Source organism: Syngnathus typhle, linkage group LG16 (assembly GCF_033458585.1).
Source record: "Syngnathus typhle isolate RoL2023-S1 ecotype Sweden linkage group LG16, RoL_Styp_1.0, whole genome shotgun sequence".
In the NCBI taxonomy this organism is placed as follows: domain Eukaryota; kingdom Metazoa; phylum Chordata; class Actinopteri; order Syngnathiformes; family Syngnathidae; genus Syngnathus; species Syngnathus typhle.
In genome coordinates, this window is record NC_083753.1 from 8,871,769 (window position 1) to 8,892,695 (window position 20,927).

The window sequence follows — 20,927 nt, forward strand, 5'->3', positions numbered from 1 at the left end:
AAACGCTGACCGGAATCCAATTAAGTGTCATGACACACACAAATGTACAGAAAGCTTCCAAGGACACACACACACACACAATTCTCAGGGACGTGATGGCATGGCTACATCATTCCTGAACTGTACACTAGAGACGCAGGAGTACACATGTGGAATATGCGTCAATCTCCACATATGATGTCAACGTTCTGGAAGGTTCTGACGTTTTGCTCAAGGGCACGTCGGGAAGCAAAGGCGGTTGTTTGCCTCATAAAGATTTGTCGACGACAACCTTTGGACTAAAGCGGAGTAGAGTCGAGTAGAGAGTGAGAGTATTCACTGGGATTAGAGGGGATGCTTCGTGTTGACACAGAGCAAAGTGCCACGCTCACATCGCCGTGGAGGGAGGAAATCCAGAACAAAAAGGTCCAGGCGCAGGGTCACCACTGAGAGCTTTTTGTGCACAATGCAAGCAAACGGTGCACAAACGGAGAAAAACCCGCCGTGCACTGTGACAAATATAAAGGGGTAGAAAGCAGGACAGAAATGTCCCGGGCCGCCCACTGATTTAATCTCAGATGCAAAGAAATCAAAGGGTGTGTGTTGAAGAATTGGTTGCCACGGAGATTGCGACACCCTCAGTCAGAAACGACTACTTACCTCCAACAAGAACAACCGTACCTCGACTTTTAAGATTAATTCCTTTGGGGCCAAGCTCGTAAATGACTATCATCGCACGCCGGGTAAATTTCCTGATCGGAATAAATTGAAATGTTCACTCCATTATTGTCCACCTTGTTTGGTTTTTCAACCCCATCTCCAACTCCACTTTGATCTTTGGTAGGCCCATGAGTCCAGGACCTGTTCCTTTTATTTGGCCAAGGCCCAAAAGGCGTCTTGTCATAATTAGTGTGGAATTTTAAATGAGCTTATCAGGTCAAAAGCAGCTTAGTCCTCCAGGACCCTTAGCGGTCTAGAAATTAGCCGCGCTCGCTCGCTCGCAGACATAACAAAGACGGGCCCCGAATGCGCGACGCGCAGACGTACTTTAGCGAGCCGCCTTCAAAAACAAACATGTACAAATAGGATTAGCCTACATTTTATCAGACAGTTAGGTGGGGAAAGGAAATTATTAATGTGAGTGACAAAGGAGGGAACACAAGTGATGTGTAAGGATGTCAGGGGGATGAATGAGCAAGAGGCTGGAGGGAAATAAGAAAAGAAACAAGTCAGCAAATAAGTCACTTCAGTTTCGTTTGCTTTGTCAAGAGTACAATTCGCAACGGAGATTCAGACTGAACCCAAAGTCTAACCATACGGCGTCAAAGCAAACTAAAACTAATTCTAAACGTAGCGTTCCAAAACAAAGCAAACTAAATCAGGCTTACCGTACTGAATCTGAATCAAACCGTACTCAACCCAGACGAATCATTTACCGTAACTTGGACATCTATAGTAATCTCAAAACTGAGCTAGCACAAAAACTGGCATGATTTGGATATAACAGATTAAGATAGCTTCCAACAATCCAAACACAAGTACTGAGTGTTAAAATACTGAACTGCTAAAGCAACAAAAATAAACCGACACTAGTAAATATCCTCAAAAATCTCTCGAGAGTTGACGAGCTCGCCGGGGTTTAGGAATAAATCGATTTTGGATACCCACACATTTCACCGAGGCTAATGTCATCATCATATGACACCATGTTGTCACCTTTTTAAAATGTCAAAACACGCGTGCAAGTCAGCGGCTTATTTCTTGTGTCGCAACGCTCATGGTAGCGAGTTAATTAGGTCATGTGTCTTTATGTAAGAAACATTTACATAGCAACTCCGGCGTGCTCCCGTCTGCCTCTTCTTTACAGCAAAAGAAGGATTGCATAGAGCAGACACTCTTGCAATAGACACTAAGGTAATTAAGTCTTTTTTTTGTTGTTGTTGCTATTATCGCGAATTGTCCCTACTCGTTTCATCCTTCACTAAGCACATTGTAAAAGAACTTAAATCCCCAGTTTCAAGGTAATACAGGACCTTAGACTGACAAACACAGAACAGGCGGGATTAAAAAAATATATTTCCGTCTCGCTCCTATCAGGCGCTTTCTACGTGATTCTATCTCATACTATTCATCTCTTCATTTTTGAATCTCCGAATTGTGTAGCAATATGCTACAATTGCTACGAGCAAATGTGCGAACCACTCAGCCAACGTACGGAATGAGCTGATTCGATCTTTGTTAATATCATTTGTGGAACTTGAACAGCTGTCATGTCTCATTTTTATTAGGCGCCATGTAGAACGGCATTCCTTGTGACTCTAAATGAATGTGGCCTGGTTTGTTTCGTCCTTTGCGGCATGCGGCTGGGCAACATGCTGAATGTGATGGGTATTTCTTTTTATCTTTTTTTGCAAGGGGAAGGGGGGCGGGAATTTTGGAGCACCCAGCAGCATTAAATACAAAAAAAAAATTATATATGTACCCAAGATGGTACAACTTTGTCATTGTTTACTTTTTTTTTTTATTGGACCTGCCACCAAAAAGGTTGACTGTCAATGTTCGCTTTAGCACCTAAATGGACGATTAATCCCTTTTTATGTTCCTTGACGCCCATCTGACTGTCAGATGATCCGCGACACGTTCAAAGCCAGGAATAAGCTCAATTTCACAAAATCACAGCTCCTGTCTGGACGCCTGCCTGTCGAGAAGATTTCAATCTTTAATGCGGCTAATGTCAGACACAGAGCAAGGGAGAGAGTGAGAGAAAGAGCATCAGACATGATGGGGAGAAGAGAAAAAAAAAAATCGACAGTGACTGGATTTGAGGCGGCAACCATGAGAGACGAGGCGGGAGAGGAGGGAAATGTCACGGCCAATCTTTAATGAAGGGCCTGGCGGGAACTATAGTTAGATAAATTATTTAAAGCCTTTCATTTAGCACGCCCCCCTCACACCCCACACCAAAAAAAAGCAAAAAAAAAAACTTGTGCTACTGCGATGATGTGCGTGGAAACTGGTGAAAGGTCAATCGTGTGTTGGGAGCGCTTCATTAACCTCCTAGCACCTTCCCCGCCTCAATTATTTTTGTCAAAGAGCACCTAAAGGAGGCTCGGTGGGCGTGAGGAGATACGGGAGCTGCTGCTGTGGTCGGAGCTGATACCACCGCTCATGAGACAAGAGCTGAGGGGGCACGAGGGAGGGGAGGGGGGGCTTCGCTCACCTTATCTGGGAGCCCGGCGGCGTTCCGGAGCAGGTGGTGTGTCTGGGCAACTCGAGTCAAGTCAAAATCGCCGGAGGTGCAGCGGATGCATGACTGAAGCGGGCAGAGGGGAAGATGGTGGATGCCAAGGCCTGCGGAGTCCTCGACACTTTGATCCTCTAAAATGTTTTCTGCTCCCCGTCAGGGCGAAGAGGAGGTTGGTTTCGTCCAGCGACTATGGAAGCCCTTCCAGTAAATCATATCCAACCTGTCTCTTTTGTTTGTGCAAATCGATGGACAGATGGGATAGCTAGATGGAGTAGAGGCCATGGCTCAGGCGGTAGAGCAGTTCGATTCCCGCTCTGTGCCGTTGTGTCCTTGGGCAAGACACTTCACATGCCTTGCCTCCCGTTCCGCTCACACTGGCTGGGATTGCACGTTTCGGAGGGGCCGTAGGCGAACACTTCCGTCAGCTTGCCCCTGGACAGCTGCTGCTGTAGTTTACCCCCGCCAGAGTGTCAACGTTTGAGCGCATGAATAATGGATCCGACTGTAAAGTGTCTTTGATTGTCCAGAAAAGCACTAAATAAATCTAATGCATCATTATTTATAGATAGAGAGCTACAGAGCTAGCCAGATAGCTAGTGATCAAGCTAGATCGCGAGATAGCTAGCTGGAAAGAGAGCTAGCTAGCGAGATAGATGGGTCATTAATTGACAGTCAATCCCACACAGAACTCTCAACAGTCAATTAACGAATTATTATACAGAAGAGAAAATCTTATGTGAGCACTTTTTCAAGTCATTCAGCCTCAGACCTCATCTCTACAAAGAGATTGTTAATTGGTGTTTGGGTGTTTAAGCATTAGCAGGAAGGCTGCTTTTAATAGAGCATTCTCACACAAAATGCAATTGTTTCTATTCTTTTGCAAGCGGCTTGTTGCTAATCCCGCTGGGATTTGATCAAAAGCTTTGTTCTTTTTTAGTACTTCCCGGATCGCAAATGTCGAGATTTTAGGTTGTTGAAAAATGTTGCAGCGCTCCTTTGACACGGTATATTAACTTGTTTTAATGAGTGTGTGAACAGTTCTAATGGAAATAGCCTTGATTGAGAAACCCTGACTTGAATAAATTAAAGTATCTTCTCGGAGAGGTTTTAAAATGAAGGTTACGTGCTCTTGTGAGGATTGGGAACTCTAATTGAGACATACTGGGCATTTTTTTAAATCACAATTTGAGACCATTTTAGTGGACAACTGAACCAGTCCTCATCTGTCTTCTACACTTTTAGTTAAAACCCAAAGCCAAGTCTGGAGACATTGTGATTTTCTCAGTAACAAACGGTAATTATGCATGTTAGCCCGACGGATAACACCAAGATGATGATGTGAGACGTCTGTTCTGAGAAATGATTTAAGTGTTACAAAGGAGGTGAGAGAAAAAAAAAAACTGTGCAAAGTGAGCTTGATGTATTTAGGTCAATTTCACGTCCTCAACTATTACTTGGTGAAGCCTATTTCAAGAACTTGAGAGTGGTGGCAGTAATTAGAGGGTGATAACGGACACCTTTAATTTCTGAAATCAAGCCGATGAAATGAGAATAAAAGCCCACCCTGCGGTGACTGGCGCTTTGGCGAGGAATCAACACACGTTATCGCGTCGCCATATTGGAAAGCAAATCTCTGTTTACACACACATATTGGTGGTGTGCGTAACACGCGTGTCGCTCAATACTTATCATTTCTACCTAATGCAATAACATGATTCATTCATCCGTGAGCTCTCTGACACATCCTGGCGATGAGGAGCGTTTTCAGAGGAAGGGGGGGTCGGGTGCGATCAATATGCGAATCAGCTTTTTATTTTTTTTGATGGAAGCTGAAAATGCGAGGAGGGTTTGGAGTAAAGGTGACACGCGCTTAAACGAAGCGATCGATGCTCGATGCGGCTCCCGCCGAACAGCAGAGTCCAAAATGCCTTTGTTGAAGTTGTGTCAGTTGAAATGAATCCGAGATGCTTCACTAGCATGTTTCGCTAGTTCAATGTTTAGCCGCCAGCTTGATGACATCACGGCTAGCAACAGCGTTTGGTGCTGAATATTTCCAATTTTATAATACCCAATGGATGAAAGATGTGGTCAATAAAAATTGTCTCTCGGCTGTTTTGCTACGATTAGAAACTACGAAAGAAAATGTCAAGTCAGGTTTCTCAACATTGTTTTCTTTCCAAAACAAGCTAACAGCGCTGATGTTGCAGCAGTCTCAGCAGCCCGCATGGAGAGGAGTTACCTAAATGTTCCAAGCGCTCCTCGCCTTGAAGGTAGATTTAGCAAGAGGAGCACGGCGTAGCGTATGAAAGACAGGCCGGGCCATGTGCGACTGACTCTCCATTCTCGCTGGCTAAATATTTGATAGGTAGCGAGAGGGACCGAATGGCGGTTGTGGAAGCTCCTTGAGGAGAGTGTAAAGTGTCCATCCATGGGAGGGCTGAAGGTCAGGATGTTACAAGAGGTGGCACAATGCGCCGGGTGAATTATTCATGCCGTCGAGGTTAACGATAGAGCCGGTCCGGCCTTATGGGTGGTCTGCAGAGGAGCACAAAGCTTCTCGCGCTCCCGCCTAGGTAGGTGAAGAAGGTAGGCTGTGCTTATGTAGGATGGGACAAAAGAGAAGGAGGAGGCAGAGACAAGTCAAAGGGGAGACAAACCAAAAAGGGAAAAGATGATGTAAGAAGCATTTTTAGACAAATGGATCTCTGCTGAGGAGCACACCGAGAAAGCCAAAGAAGTGGAAACGGTCTTTTTTTTACCTTGTGTTTGCCATGTAGTATTTATTACAGATGATTTGCTTCCCCTCGAACGCATTTTAAAAGACACCTGTGATTACGCTTTTGTTTTCTTTCCGCTTCGCAGCTTTGCCGTCACTCCGATCGGCAGCTCATCAATAAATAGCCATCCGCTCATGATGCGAAGGCCTATTGAACAGACAATAGCTCCTCGAAGAATGCAAAGCGGAAGATAAACGCTGCTAGGGTCCCAGAACAGCGATCGACAAACTGGGACAATAAGTCCTCTTAAAAGAACCCAGTAGCTATTTATTGAATGGCTACTATATTATTGATTAGCTACCGACGTATCATAAAGCCAGACATGCATCGTGCTGCTATATGGGCTGAGTAACGATGCGATGTTTCGGAAAGCGAACCTGTACATAATACAGGCCACACTTGGTGCTACAACGGTGATGAAAAGGGGGAATAATCCTCACGATAAAGCGTATAAACACTGAGTCAGTGGTGGAGCTCGAGGGGGGGGAGTGAGGGCACTGCCCCACCTCCCAAGGTAGCAGTGTTTCCATTTGTTTGCTAACGTTGTGAACTGACTAACAGAAAAATGCTAAATTAGCTAATGACAACTCGAGGGAAAAAAATGCTACAATCATAATAGATTTTTTTCAGATTAGCCAAAACAAAAACAAGCTAGAATGACAGAAAAACCCACATTTGCCACATCAAACAATCCTCTCAAATATCTTGACTTCTCCAAATCAATTGCATCAGTGTTGCTAATGCTCCCCAGCTCACATTCCTCCAAGTTCCTGATGTCCCAGTTTTATCCCGCCAACACTTTCTACAATAAAATAAAATACAATTATCTGTTTCCAACAGCTACATCGAAAATAAATGCTCCAAAGGCAATATGATGAAGATGTAGAGCTCCTCCTAAGGGACTCTGAACAGGCCATCTGTTTATCGCACATGATTGTGAACCCTAAGTCCGGGTCTTGACATGGTCCAGGGCGGTCCAACATAACATCTGTTTTAATGGACCGCCTTCGACTTGGTGCCAAATGCTCAATTCATGGTCACTAATTACTATTGCAACAGTGACCTTTTGACTACAATAGCGAGACGGGCTGCAACAAGGATCAAAATGAAGATCGCAAACTCAATTAGATACAAGTACTTTACGATGATATGTTCCTTTTAACGTGTACACCGCATGATAAAAAGCGACGATATAATGTGTAAAGTTGAGGAATCCGAGACCGGCATTGGACAAGACTCGTAAGGATTTACGATATGTGCATTAAGGGGATTTTCAGAGGGAGTGTGTATGAGAAAGGGATTGGATTACATTCATCGGATGTAGTGAAGACCGTGACGGACTTTTGATGACATGGCGACATATGAGGGGGGTGAGGTCACGTCGATGCGAGATACAGTTGCAGGAGAAATGATGGGAAACATTCGGCGTGACCTGGATTTCTGCAGAGTTTGGTCATAAAATGTGAGAATCTGTCATCTAATTCTATTTATTTCCCTATCAGGAACAACACACCCAGTCACTATAGACCAGGGATGTCAAACTCATTTTTGTGTTGGGCCGCATCATAGCCATAGTTTCCTCCGGAGAGCTATTATGACTGTCAACGCCTTCTATTATATACAGCAAAGGCTACACAACAAATCGATAACTAGTTTTGAAATCAGAGACGTGAATGATAATAAAAATTGCTAGCAATAGCTCTATGACGATAATTTGTACTCGATGCACAATTTGTCTTTGCGGGCCACATAGAATGATGTGGAGGGCCGTATCTGGCCCCTGGGCCTTAGGTTTGTCACATATGCTGTAGCCGAATTAGTTCATACATAGCCGTAACAGATATTAAAAGTCCCCGCTAAAGTGAATTCCTTGATGTTTTGACATCCATTACACACGATTGAAGAATTGCTAACGATTAAAATTAACTTCCACTCCGGGAACTGCAATCATTTGCCTAAAAGTCATTCAAAAGCAAATTGTCCATAATCAGTCCCTTTTAAATGGACTAAATTAGGCATGGGACTTTGTGACACTGACAATCAGTATCAAACGCTCTATTCGGGTGCCCATATGGGACGATGATGAGTCGCCCGCACGCTGGCCAATATGCGGAGGTGCGTCACTTTATGGAAGCTGACAAGACAACCTGGCGCACGGTGCAAGCGCTCGTCGAAAGCCGGGAAGGACAAACTGTGTCTCACACGCAACGCTCGAAGAGATGTCAAACCTGACGACGTGCTCGAGAAGCGCACGCGTTCATAAATAAACATGCACACATGCTGCCATGGGTGGCAAAGTCTCCAAAAGGCAAATGGATGGCTGCTCAAAGCGTCAGAGTAGACTCCACGGATTAGTGACAAAGCGTGTTGGCCTAATGGAGATTAAAGCCAATGAAGAGAGGAGAAGCACCCTCTTAAAACCTTCACTTTCGTAATAGGCCACTTCTGGGATCAGAAGGAGTCCCGCAGAGACAAAAGTGGAAACGACATACTTCGGAAAATGAAATTCAGAGACTTCAGTATAGCGAGCGTTAAGCGTGCTCACTTTCAAAGGCACTTCGGGGTAGTTTTTACAGTGGTTCATGTCAGTTGTCACAACCATTAAGGCTTTAAAAATGAAATAATAATTGTGGTTGTATTCTTTTTATATTATTAAAAATATATATATATATTGCTATTATTCTGTGTTGGTTTGTTTGCATTGTGTTGCGAACTAACGCTGTTGTTAGCTTGATGCTATCACACAACGGGTATGAGTGCCAATCATTGTTTTACATTACTGTCATGCTTTCCGTCACAAATCAAAACAAATATACGGATAAGTTGAGTGATGAGTCAGTCCCTCCCTAACTTTTCAACTTTATTTTCTAAGATTACAAAAAGTCAAAAGTGAATTGCCAGGAAGAAAGAAAGAAAAAAATCGTATAAATCCAACAGTCCCGATGTTTGTCCGTTGAGTGAGGGGCGATTTAATTGCGCCGCTGGCCTGCCTCCACACGCCGCAGCAAGCAATCAAAGTAGTGCTTTGTCGGCCTTTCAAAGCTCCGGCACCCAGACACCACATTCTATTTCATTTCAAGTCTGCTCGCTGCCAGCCTCGGGGCTCCAGTTCGTTCCTCTGTTGCCATCCACGAGCGTGAATATACAAATTAATGAGAACGACATTTGAAAAAAGAAAAACATTGCTCCTAACGAATGGGCTAAAGTAATTATGCAAGTTGACAAAGAAAACAAAAAGGTGTTGTTTTTCTTTGACAAAATGAGACGCGTCCATCTCCGTCAGCCCCCGGAGTGAAACGTTTAAGAGGGTCAACAGAGTCGGACTGTCTGCGCTCAGATTATGCATGAATCTGCCCGCTTATCGTCTGACCTTTAAATTGAAGCCGCGGAGGCCCGAGGGATGCCGCTCGTACCCGATTGGACGTGGCGGACCCGCTGACCAAGAAAATTAACAGAGTCGGTAGGTGCGCTGAGCCGCAGGGCAGCGGGAATGAAGGGAGATAGTTGAGGAAGGGTTGATAAGAGCACACAACTTATTTCTGTCTCTCCAGGGCTTGGAACTACTAAAGTTACTGCCAAATCTCTCATCCATGTTCCCAACCGTCTCTGGTTGTTGCTTCTTCAACTATTTTCTTCTCGTTTATCCTCAAACAAGTGTTGGTGCTGTCTTGAGTTGTTACTTTACGCTGTTTTCGCTAAGCCCCAACACAATTTCCAAAGTGACTGTTGTTTTCATTTGTCTTTTTTTAAAAAAAAATGATTTTGCATCTTCGGATTCCCCAACCAGGTGTTGGATTTTGTGATTTGTTGTTTGGCCCAGTACAAATTTGGTTACAAGCTTAGCACATGAAGTAGCCTAGCATAAACGACTGTTGTGGCGTGCTAACGTTTTCATTCTGCTTTCTTTTTAGCTTGTTTGAAATACGTCGGTTTTATTTTCTCGTTTCAGTTTGTTTATCTACAAGTGCCCCCAAACATGTTCTGACATGAAGTCTTTGACACCATGCGAAGCCCAAATAAATAAAAATAAATTCGCGATAAAACACAAGTAGACAACCAGACGACTATCCCGATGACATGACTAGGTTAATAAAAAAAAAAAAGACATTGATATTCTCCAAAGCTTGAGAAGAGGTGGAGAAAGTCATTATGTTCCGTCAAGCATGCTAACGCAAGGGAGCAGCTAAGAAGCCACCAGTGATGTATGAGCTGGATTCTCTGGCTGTCCCCGGCCTTTGGCTTTGGGCTTGTTGCTGTATTTTTTTTTGTTAACGGCGAAGGGGGGGGGATGTCGGTGGTCCGTGATTGCCTGATAGATAGATATCTCCGACTAGAGAGGGTGCGAGGTGGAAGAGGCGACAGCGGTTGAGGATGAGGTGTGTGTTTTGTCATCCGCAGGGACAGCGGGGCTCAGCGCGTCTGTGGAAGATGATGGATTACATCGAGGGCCACGGGTTTATGTGTATGTTTTGCAAGGATGTATATACGAGTGTGTTCACGTTCCCTGGCGTGGGCTATGCAAACAAAAGAGAACATGCGAGCGAATTAAGTTTTCACGACGGCAACGGGAAAAGGTCATTAAATAAAGCAAATGTTTGCCAATGAGAATCCTTGGGAACTAGAACTCGAAGAACCAAGAAATCTGTGGGTTTATGGAACCACTGACGCCGTTTCGAGGCAATCCGCAGTTTTCTTTATGAAGCCATCCAAGTACGGCCTGTGAGTGTGCGATGCTCAGATAAAGACAAGGGCGAAGACGGAGTGGCTGACCCTGGCATCGCATCTGTCACCATCGGAAAAACCTCCCAAGTCGGACATGCACAGAGAGCTACTATCACAAGCTGTGCGCGTGCGGAATGCAAGTGCTTGAGACCTTATCATAGCTGGCCACATTCCTACAGCAGGAAGATAAAAGAGGCTAAATGAAACAGATCACCCCGTGTTTCTCCGTGTGTGTGCTACTGCGAGACTATGTCAGTGATGAATTGGGGTTTAAGGACCTACACCTTCCAGATAAGCAGAGAAAACTGCCACCGGGACAACACAACAATGCCACAGTAGCAGCTAAAACGTCCAAGGAGCACCAACGCCATTGAAAGCGTCCAATAAAAAGTAGAGGGCGCCTGATCTAAAGTTGTTGGGCCGACCAAGATTCCTGTTACTTTTATTTTTTTCATAAATGGCTCTCAGATGACAGATGGTCTCTAATAAGAAAAAGGCTTTCCGTCTTCTCTAAATAAAGACACACAGTTCTCACATCAGCAATGATATAGTGGTGGACTCCAAATCCGTCGTCCCGAATGTCAAAGGGATAAAATTGTAACGAAAAATGAACCGGAGCAATAAGAATGTGAGAAGAATCACTTGTGTGTCCATTCACCCGCCCATCCATTCAATGCTTTTCAACTGCTTGTCCTCTTCAGCCTCGGTGGGAAGATTGAGATTTATCCCAGATGACTTTGAGGGGTGAGGTCGGATACACCCATGATGGATACACCGTGACGACACCATTTTGAATCGGTAATGATAACATTGGGACATCTGCGTTGACATTCCCTAAGATTTTTAACCCTCAAGAGATCCGAGAGACATTTTTTGGACAAAAGACAATGATGGAGTTCTTGGAGTTTCACCTTATCTGACATTTTGTGCAGTTCTGCTTTACCCCTTTTCCCTTCCCAGGTTGACGTGCGGCAGATGAGTACCTTCCTCCTCTGAGCTCGGAGGAAGAATTTTCCAGATGAGCGAGCACGTCTCCCTCCACTTTATAGGAAATGTTGTTGCATTTCATTAGGGCCGGGATTCATCACAGCAAGCAAACAAGAAGAGCGTGCAAATCACACCAAAGGAATTCCGACGCCGTCCTCCACGCGGTTCTCACGGTTAATGCGCGGAAAGGCGCAAAGCAAACAAAAGACAGCGAGAGATGATTCGGGAGACAACAGGCTGCATGGAAGATGCGGGTGAAATGTGATTGCTTATTATTGTGCTCTTCAAAATGATACATGAGCGTGTCAGTCGAATGCCTGCAGTTAAACAGCTGGAGTGTTTTTTTTTTACTTCCTCACAGAACAATAGAGCTGTTCCCGGAACCGAGAGTCTGTTTTCTTATCGGGGGTCCAGCTCTCGAGTGAAAGGACACTTGAGAGTCTGTTTTTGGCAGTGGCTTAGGGTCCAGCTCTGACAGCGGAAAAATAGCAGCGATAAGGCCCCGTATACAGGGCGATTTAACGGGTCGCAACCTTGTCTCGGAGCGGGGACGACACTGTCGGAGTGTGTGAACGCGGCCTGGGGGGATGTGTCCCGCGATGGGATGCCGGTGATATCTGACTGTAGCCCTGACCCGCCACAGCAGTGGGTGTCAGCATATTGATTCATAGCCAGAACAACGGAGGAGGAAAATGGAAAGGGTCAGGCCACGGAGACGTAAATGGGGACAGACTGCGATTGTACGTTTTTTTTTTTTTTGTGCGTGTAGAAAAGAATCCAGTCGGTGGATGGTGGGCATTGTACGTGAAGTCAACAGCTGCATGAGTGGAGGAAGACAACAGCTGCATTCATGACAGATGCACAAACACGTCGACATATAGTGGACAGTGGAGCTCTTGTGGAGATTAGAGAGATGCCATGCAAGTTCTCGGAGTCAAAGTGTGGGAGAAGCAAAGGGATTAGTTAGTCCTTCAGCGCTAACAATGGCTGGGCCTGTGTTGGCGAGAGGCGACACGCTCGCTCGTTCCGCGACAGCCGCCGACGGTATGAATGACGTTGGGCCTCAAAGGTCTTCACTTATGAAAAAATTGCTAGATTTTTTTAGTAGCATTCATTCTTTTAAAATATTTAAAGTTTATACTAGTCTCTGAATTTGACATCCCTGACGATGAGCCATCGAACTGACCATACATCCATACATCCATCTATCCATCCATCCATCCGTCCGTCCATCTATTGTTCCAGAGCTAACTTTTCTACACTGTACACCCCACCAAACACTCTGACCTTGTTGAGCAGATTCGGTTCTGTGCGCTGGCAGCCGCACGGGCCGCTCCCCCGGCCCAAACCGAGAGCGGTCAATATCAGGGACGCCTGCCAGGTGAGAGGTTGGCTCAGGTTTAATTGTTGCGCAGACGAGCAGAGGAGAGGCCGGTCGCTGTAACTACCGGGGCCGGGCTAAACTATTCCTGGTGGGCTTCACTTGGCCGACCGCTGAGCCTGCGCGCTAGCGGAACAGCTCGTGCTTCAAAATGGTTTAGGGGATTGATTTGACAGCTAATTTACCGAGAGGATTTGCATAAGGCCTTGTGCTAATAAGGCGGGCTTTTCTCTCCACCGCCCCCCTTTTTGTCTTTCGCAGATATCTTTGAAGGCTCCTTCCTTCCCTTTCAACAAATGGTAACAGATTATGTACGCGAATTAGGAAGACAAGAGATTTAAATTGGATATCGATTAAGGGACTAAAGCCTTGTGTCTTCTCCTGTTAACGCCCGTGTTTAAATGATTGATGACAACGTCACGCTTTTACATCCGACCGTGTGTGCGTCGAGGTACGTCTGGGGTCGCCGCTACCTGTGAGCTTTACACGCCGCTAAATACTGACATTGCCGGCACAAAAAGAGACCCGCCGATCTGATGATAATCTGGCTGGGTCTTCACGCCATCCAGGTGGAGGCTTTCACCGAGGACAAATCCTCGACACACACTTGGACACAACTGGGATTCTTATCTCCGAGGACAAAGAAAAACATTTTCTCTGCCTCGTACTCTCAGTCAACCAAAAGGAAACACGGGAATTGAGCAATATCAGATTATCACAATATTTTCTTTCGTTTGAAACACCATTCTCAAAAACATTGTAAATATATTCAAACACACAAACGGGAAGAGTCGGTACTCACTGTTCTTGTTCTTGAAGATGTTGAGGATGGGGAGGATTTGTCGATAGTAAGGCACCAGAGTTTCTCCCACCGTGTCGCCGGACATCACCAGATGCTGCAGAACTTTCAAGGTGGTGCATATCACTTGGCGGTTCCTCGTGTTTAGAGCGTCTGGAAGCCAGAAAATAGTATCAATTTATATAACTTCAAAACTATTATGACCTCATCTATGGTGGCCAAACATGCTAGTAGGCTATACGAGCAGTTCTCTGCAATGGATGATCTCAATTTCTCAAGCTAAACAACCGAAAATCCTTTCCTTCCTACCTTGTCTGCAATCACTGAGGCCAAAGCTAATAAGAGCCAATCACAAAGCTATTTGGTCTTCAGCAGCACTTAACTCCATCTCCACCGACCCAGAAGAACAAAAGGCGGTGGGAGAGTCGAAGGGTGGGAGAGATCACTGGAGACAAACTCAGTGCGAGAACGAAACAACAAAATGTCAAGGGGGGGGAGGCATATCGAACCAACACTTTCATGGCTTTGCTGCTAAATATGCGCGAGAGTGTTATGATATGAAAACCCGAAGGGGTCCGGCACAAGCGGAAGGATTTGAGCCCCCTGAGTGATTTTGCAATACAAATTTTGCTAGGAAGATGTTTGCCATTACGGTTGAAGCGATTTTGTTCAACTGCTACCAAACTGGTATTATAAAAAACAAAAATTATAATTCTGCCCTCTAGGACGACATACGTTAGCCGACCAAATTATTTCTCGTTGGGGAAACATTGCATTGTCATTTCGAGCACACCTCTGTGAAGAGACTCCTTATGCATGCGTAATGAGAACTTGCTGCAAATGCATTACAGCTACAACAGCAAAATAAAAAAAAAGGAAACAAAATAAACAGTCAGGTCAAAATCATAAATAATTTATGGACTAAAGCTAATAAATCATGTTTGTGGACATGGTAGTTGCTCAAAGACGTAGCGTGAGATATTGGTCTAAGTATGTAGTAACATGTTCTACCTCAGACAAAATGGCCGCAAACACACAAAAGAGTCAAAGCAATATCCGCAAAATGCTATTACTCGATGAATAAGAGTATTTAAGAGGCAGTTTGGCTCATGATACCGGTTGACTTCTTGTTATTGTCAATTCAGACCTGAGTGAGGCTAAGCTGGACAGAGAATGGACGGAAAGCTTGATAGATGTGTTTGTCTCGTTTACAGGCGCTGTTTGCCTACTCTTTGCGGCCGTGGCTCCGCATGCCGACTCTAATCCTCAACGACGGAAGATGAGCACGTCATTAATTAAGACTTGCGGGCGGGGAAGCGTGGTTGTAATAGACTTGCAAATCTCCGACATGCTGAGTCAAAGCCGGTTGATGTGAGGCAGCGCATGAATGTGCCAGAGGTCAAATGGGTCAAGGTGAGTGGGGTCCAGAAAACACCAAACCTAAAACTCTATCTTGATAACATAAGATCAGATTTAATACTGTACAGGGAAGTTGTTTATTGACTATGTATGCAACAAGGTAGGTGCTGCTGTTTTGGTTAGCAATTGAATTGATGGAGACATACGGTATAAGATAGCAAATAGTTGACCGGAATGCTAGCTGCGGTTAAAAAAACCATCTTCATATAACATATGATCTTTAACAATGGATGAAAAATTTATATTGACTCCTCTATGCACGTGTCCCGATAGGCGCTGCTGTTTTGGTTAGCAATGGAAATCGAATGGGCTTATTTGAGGGAGGCTTTTATTTTCAATCCAGTATTTGCTGATGAAACGAGAAGTAGACAATGCAGAGTGACTGATTCCATCACCTCAACCTTGGCATTCACCCTCGCCCCCTCCCTTACCGGACGAACACGCGTGTAGATATCCGCCATCGTCGTGATAAGGTGGAATGTGCGATGACAGGAGTTTGAAACCTACATAACAAACGATAAAATTCTAATTACCAGCCAGCGCAAACAATTTTCCCTGCTGTGACATTTGGACCGCAGAACCGTTCAATTATTCATCAGCATTCTCGCCTTGCTAGAAGAGAGGTAAAAAAAAAAAAAAAATGTAGAAAGCAGGAGGTGTAGGAGGGTACTGATGTTTTATTGCGGCTATAAAACCTGCGTGTGGACATATCTGAATCGCATAATCGAGCATTCACGTCAGGCCCTGTTTCATATTTAGAGTGAAAATAAAAAAGCATTCACTAGTTACTGTGGAAAAACAAACCCAGTGTCATCCTGCGTGAATAAATCCCCAACCAGAGCAACACTCCTAATTTGGATCAGCACCAAACTACAACTTTGTAGCCCCACCTCCTGCTTTAAGATTCATGCATTATGCACATAACTTTTTTTTTATAAGATTTAAAATACATTTTGGATGCATATCAAAATAAAATCTTTTCTTCCCATTTTTTACCTTCAAAAAACATGGAAAAACGTAACGTTGTTGTCAACGAGTTATTAAAAGTACACAAACATGTTTTGTTTAGCAACAAAGCTACCTGATGTATTTATTTATTTATTTAAAAATATATCTAAATTAAATGAAATAATTAAATTAATCATTCATAACTTATTAGAGATTATTATCGTTTGAGGGAGGTGTTTATTTTCCTTCCGTGATCTGTTAAGAACAAGAATACGACTGGTTGTGGTCGTCTACCATCACGCGTTTGAAGATTTAACAGGAAATGATCACATAATCGCAGCTTTAAGGCAAAAGAAAAGCATACGGCGGTGGGAAAGTGGAGTCTTGGAGAAATCATGATATTGTAACGTCAGCCGGAGACTGCTTCATTGTGTATTCTCACCGGATGACCTGCATTCATCATCAAAATTCACCAGAGCCTGACGCGACTCGTGGCTGTGCAGATAAGAGGCTGGCAGCCACATTGAAGGTGTATTAACGTCAGCGAGGGGAAAAATATATATGTTGCCTTCTTGGACTGGAGACAGCTTCTTTTTTTTTTGGGCTATCCTCCTTTTCCTCCCTTGTAATTAATCTGAAACAGGGACACAGACTGCTGCCTCGCGGATGCCGAAACAAGGCGTGTTTTTTTTCCCCTGTTCTTTAATAACCAGGAAAGTTAATAAGGAGTGGGTCATTTAAAATTCCATTATCAACGCAAAGTATAGGCAGCGGCAGTCACCTTTGCTCGGGCTCCACCAAATGTAAACGAGCAAATCTGCTGAAGGTTTGCAATACATAGACTAATGTGTGTGCAAAGTGGGCGCATCCAGAAAGCCCAACGTGTGAAAAGACGGAACATTAACTACTTGATGCCACATTAGAAAATGGCGGCATCACGCCGACTGTCACAATTCAGTGTTTCAAAATAACAGTGCTGATTTTTATGCCTGATTGTCTATAGATAATACAATTTTTGGAAAATCAACACAAACTAGGCACAACATGAACCCTGTGCTTCACAGGCGGCCATTATGAGAGTGACACAGTGTTGCCCTATAAAATAAAAACCTGGATCCTTACAACCGTTTTGTCCACACACTCTGAACTACCCTGCCCACAAAGTTATATTGTCTATTTTGGAGGCGACCTTTCCCTCTATCGGACAACTCGAGCGTGTACGTGTGGAAATGGAAAACACGTGAGGGCGGCAACAACGGAGCTAAAAGTAGTAGGTGGCACAATTGGCAGCAGATTATCAAGTATGCTTTTAGAAACAGCTTGTTCCGGGTGACCCTCACAGTTCACGTAAGTATAGAAAAATGTGCGACCTCACATGGTCGACAGTCGCGCTAAGATTATAATATGAAATTGGGATCGGCTTCAGACCAGAGCAAGCTGATTAAAGGGTGATGCACCACATCAAAACGGTGAATAATTGATTCATGAAACGCCGCATTAAAGATGCAGTCAATTTTTAAGCAGATCAGCTGTCAGTCAGTCAGTCATGAAGAAATGCTATTTACTACACTAAGGCAATTTCATTTTTTCAGTAGCCCTTACTTTTGATAGGGATGATGAGCTGCGGGACGACTGGCTGGATCTTAGGTCCGCCGTGCTCCAGCAGGTCATGGATGCCCTGGCGAGCGAAGAACTCATACGGGTGGGTCGTCTCGCATAACCCGTCAAAAAGCAGCGGTAGGAAGTGGTGGTAGTCCAGTTTGTCGATCTCCACCTGATGGGCACATTTTAAAATGATCAAACGGTGAAACCACATTCAACACGATCGATATTAGTTGCATATCAAAAATTGACAGATGCAAACACACGGGCGACATATGCGCACGCTCCAGCTGGGGCCCGCTGTTGGGGATCAGCACACAGAAACATGCGGCCTTGTGTGAGTTGACACGCTAACACCTGTTTACACCATTTTGCAAGACAGACGCACGGAATGCAACACGATATGCCTTAATTAATGCCGTGAAGAGGGGAAAGTCAGCAAAAGGAACTATTGCCGAAATATTTCATATATTTGTTGCGTGAAGAATGCAAACACACAATAAGGACAAGCGGCAACAGCTGCACCAAAGTCCTTGAACGCGGCACGAGGAAATAACCCGAAACGCGTCAGTTGGGCCGTACGGCGGCTTCAGTTACCGAGTGTGTATTTTTAACGCGGCTTCAGCTGTGGCCAAGAATCCCTGCGGCACAATTGTTGGGCGCGAGGGTTGGAGGTGGAAGGGCGGATGCTGTTTTTGATGTGATGAAAGGCTATCCCTCTGCTGCAAAAGCAAGTGGTCCCCCTTGAAGGCCCAGAGGACAGCTGAATGAGCTATGAGTAAACACACACATGCACACGTACAAAAAAACGAACACACGCATATAGCCTGCAGGGTCACACTGCTCCTTGCTCGAATGTCACCCGGGCAATGACGCTTTCAAGTCATCGGGACTTCAAAAGCAGGGTGAGCAACGTCGCCCAACCCTCCCTGTTCACCGTGAGGGTAAACACCAGAGATGACGGAAAGCAGCCAGGATGGAGAGATGGCAAGATGGCGACAATGGCTTATTGCTTAGAGGCAATTTGCTGGCCAACCTTGACCTTTCTCTGCGCTTGGTCAAGACTGTCACTGTGAGTCAGGATGAGAACAAAAGCAAACACGAGTCCACGGAGTAGAAGTAGCAAGATGACGAAGCGAAAGCTGCTCAGCGATGAACCCTCCATTTTCTTTTTTAAAACTGGCAATAAGCAAATTGAGTCCACATTAAAAAAAAAAATGAATACATAAAAATGTCTTTTTGGGAGTGTTGGAACGGATTAATTGTATTTCTATTCATTTCAATGTGTAATGTTGACTTGGTGTAGCAAATCTTTGGAGATGGAACAAATCCAACTTTTAAATCCAGCTACCAATGTACATTTAAGATATATTTTATCTCTAGAATTTAGTTTGAACTTGAAGATGAGCTAGAGCTAGGTAAAGCCTTTGCGCTATGGCGGCGAGCTGCTCATTTAACACTCACGGCGCGTTAGCAAAACACTTTTAAGTCTCTGCTAGCATGTTGCAAAGCTGTCACGCTATGGGAATAATTGCTCAAGCGCCTTCTGAAGACACCTCTGGATCCGCCAATGCTCTTCATCAAAATCACATCAACAATCCACTCTGGGAGCATGCGCACATTGGAGTCGGCACGCGGACACCTTCGCGCGCTCTTAATCAGCAGCGCTTGACGGCCTCGTCTTGTATCCGCCATCGATCGTTCGCCCCAGGTTTGTTTGTCTTCACATGCCTGTGTGCATTTCCCATCGGAGTCCAGCGGGCGTCAGTGGAAGCGCTGCGGAGGTAGGTAGCGGCAATTAGCCACTGGACACACAAACACCTGCAAGTCCGCAGTGGTCAGAAGGCGCCACGCTTTCCGAGACGCGGGATGCCACTTTTAATACACAACGGCTGGACGGGATGGTGTACAGAGGCGTGTGCAAATGCGCGCGTGGGCGGGTGAAAATGCATCGCCTTGTCGCATACTTCTGCATGCATGTATGTGTGTGTGCGGCCATGCGATAAGCTACCGGCTGCTTTGCCAGAGTCGGCGTGAGTCACGTCTGTTAGCAAGGGAGGCTAGAAAAACAGGAACAAGTACATGTGTGTTTGCATTTGGTTTACTTAGTGGATCCTAATTTCCGCTAACAACCCAGCCTAAATTTGGATCTCTCTCATTATCATATAATCTGCTTTTTTTCATTACTGAAATGAATTTAATTTAATTTAATTTAATTTAATTTAATTTAATTTAATTTAATTTAATTTAATTTAATTTAATTTAATTTAATTTAATTTAATTTAATTTAATTTAATTTAATTTAATTTAATTTAATTTAATTTAATTTATTATGACTTCTCTTTCCTCTCGTTATGACCGATGCTAAATGTTAAAAAGTTACTTCCAACGTTATGATCGTGACTGTTTGACCCGGGAACTGTTTCATTCACTTTCCACGATTGCCTAGGAGGCAAAAAAACATATGAAATCCCAACCCTCATTTGCAGCCATCCACTGAAGTGTGCCACGAAAAGACACCTAAAAAGAGAAACGCATTGAAAGAAGCTAACAAAGGAGAAGCACTAAAAATAACAACCTCGACACCACGCGGATTCCCATCAGTCAGCCCTGTGTACTTGAGAAAACACCAATGAGCAACGCTGACACTTTTCAGAGTTCTCTTCCCAAGTGGGGACCTGAGAACTTGATACAGCTATCAATGTTTCTGTATATATTTGACTCCCGCCGCTTGACGCCAGTTGGAGTCCTGATTTCAAGTCTTGGCGAGAACAGTGCACGCTAACTTGATTTACAAAACTCATACTTGCATTTACACAACATGTCCGACTAGGTAGTTTCACAGCTTCCGTGGAGTTTGTCCCATTACATAAACAAGACACATTTCAAAGTGTCTCTGTGAGTTTTCATCGTGCGGCACATAATCTGCGAAAACCCCGGTGACACGGGCTGATCGGAGTCTCGAGCGGGGTCCTGATGGTGACAGTGATTGAAAGGAGCGTAAACAAGAGGTGCTTTGAGGGGAGCCTGAAAACAATAACTTGTAATGCTAGGAAGGGAAGTGGA

At 44.5% G+C, this 20,927-nt stretch overlaps 1 protein-coding gene across 2 annotated transcripts in view; it reads right to left on the reverse strand.

Moving 5' to 3' along the window:
- pacrg (PARK2 co-regulated) overlaps positions 1–20,927 on the reverse strand; it is a 110,660-nt gene that overhangs the window by 13,511 nt on the left and 76,222 nt on the right. For both annotated transcript variants that reach the window (XM_061301873.1, XM_061301872.1), the window contains 2 exons: positions 17,862–18,033; positions 13,896–14,045 (listed from right to left, as the gene is read on the reverse strand). In XM_061301873.1, the coding sequence (XP_061157857.1) occupies positions 13,896–14,045; positions 17,862–18,033 (322 nt within the window). The remainder of the gene's footprint in view (positions 1–13,895; positions 14,046–17,861; positions 18,034–20,927) is intronic.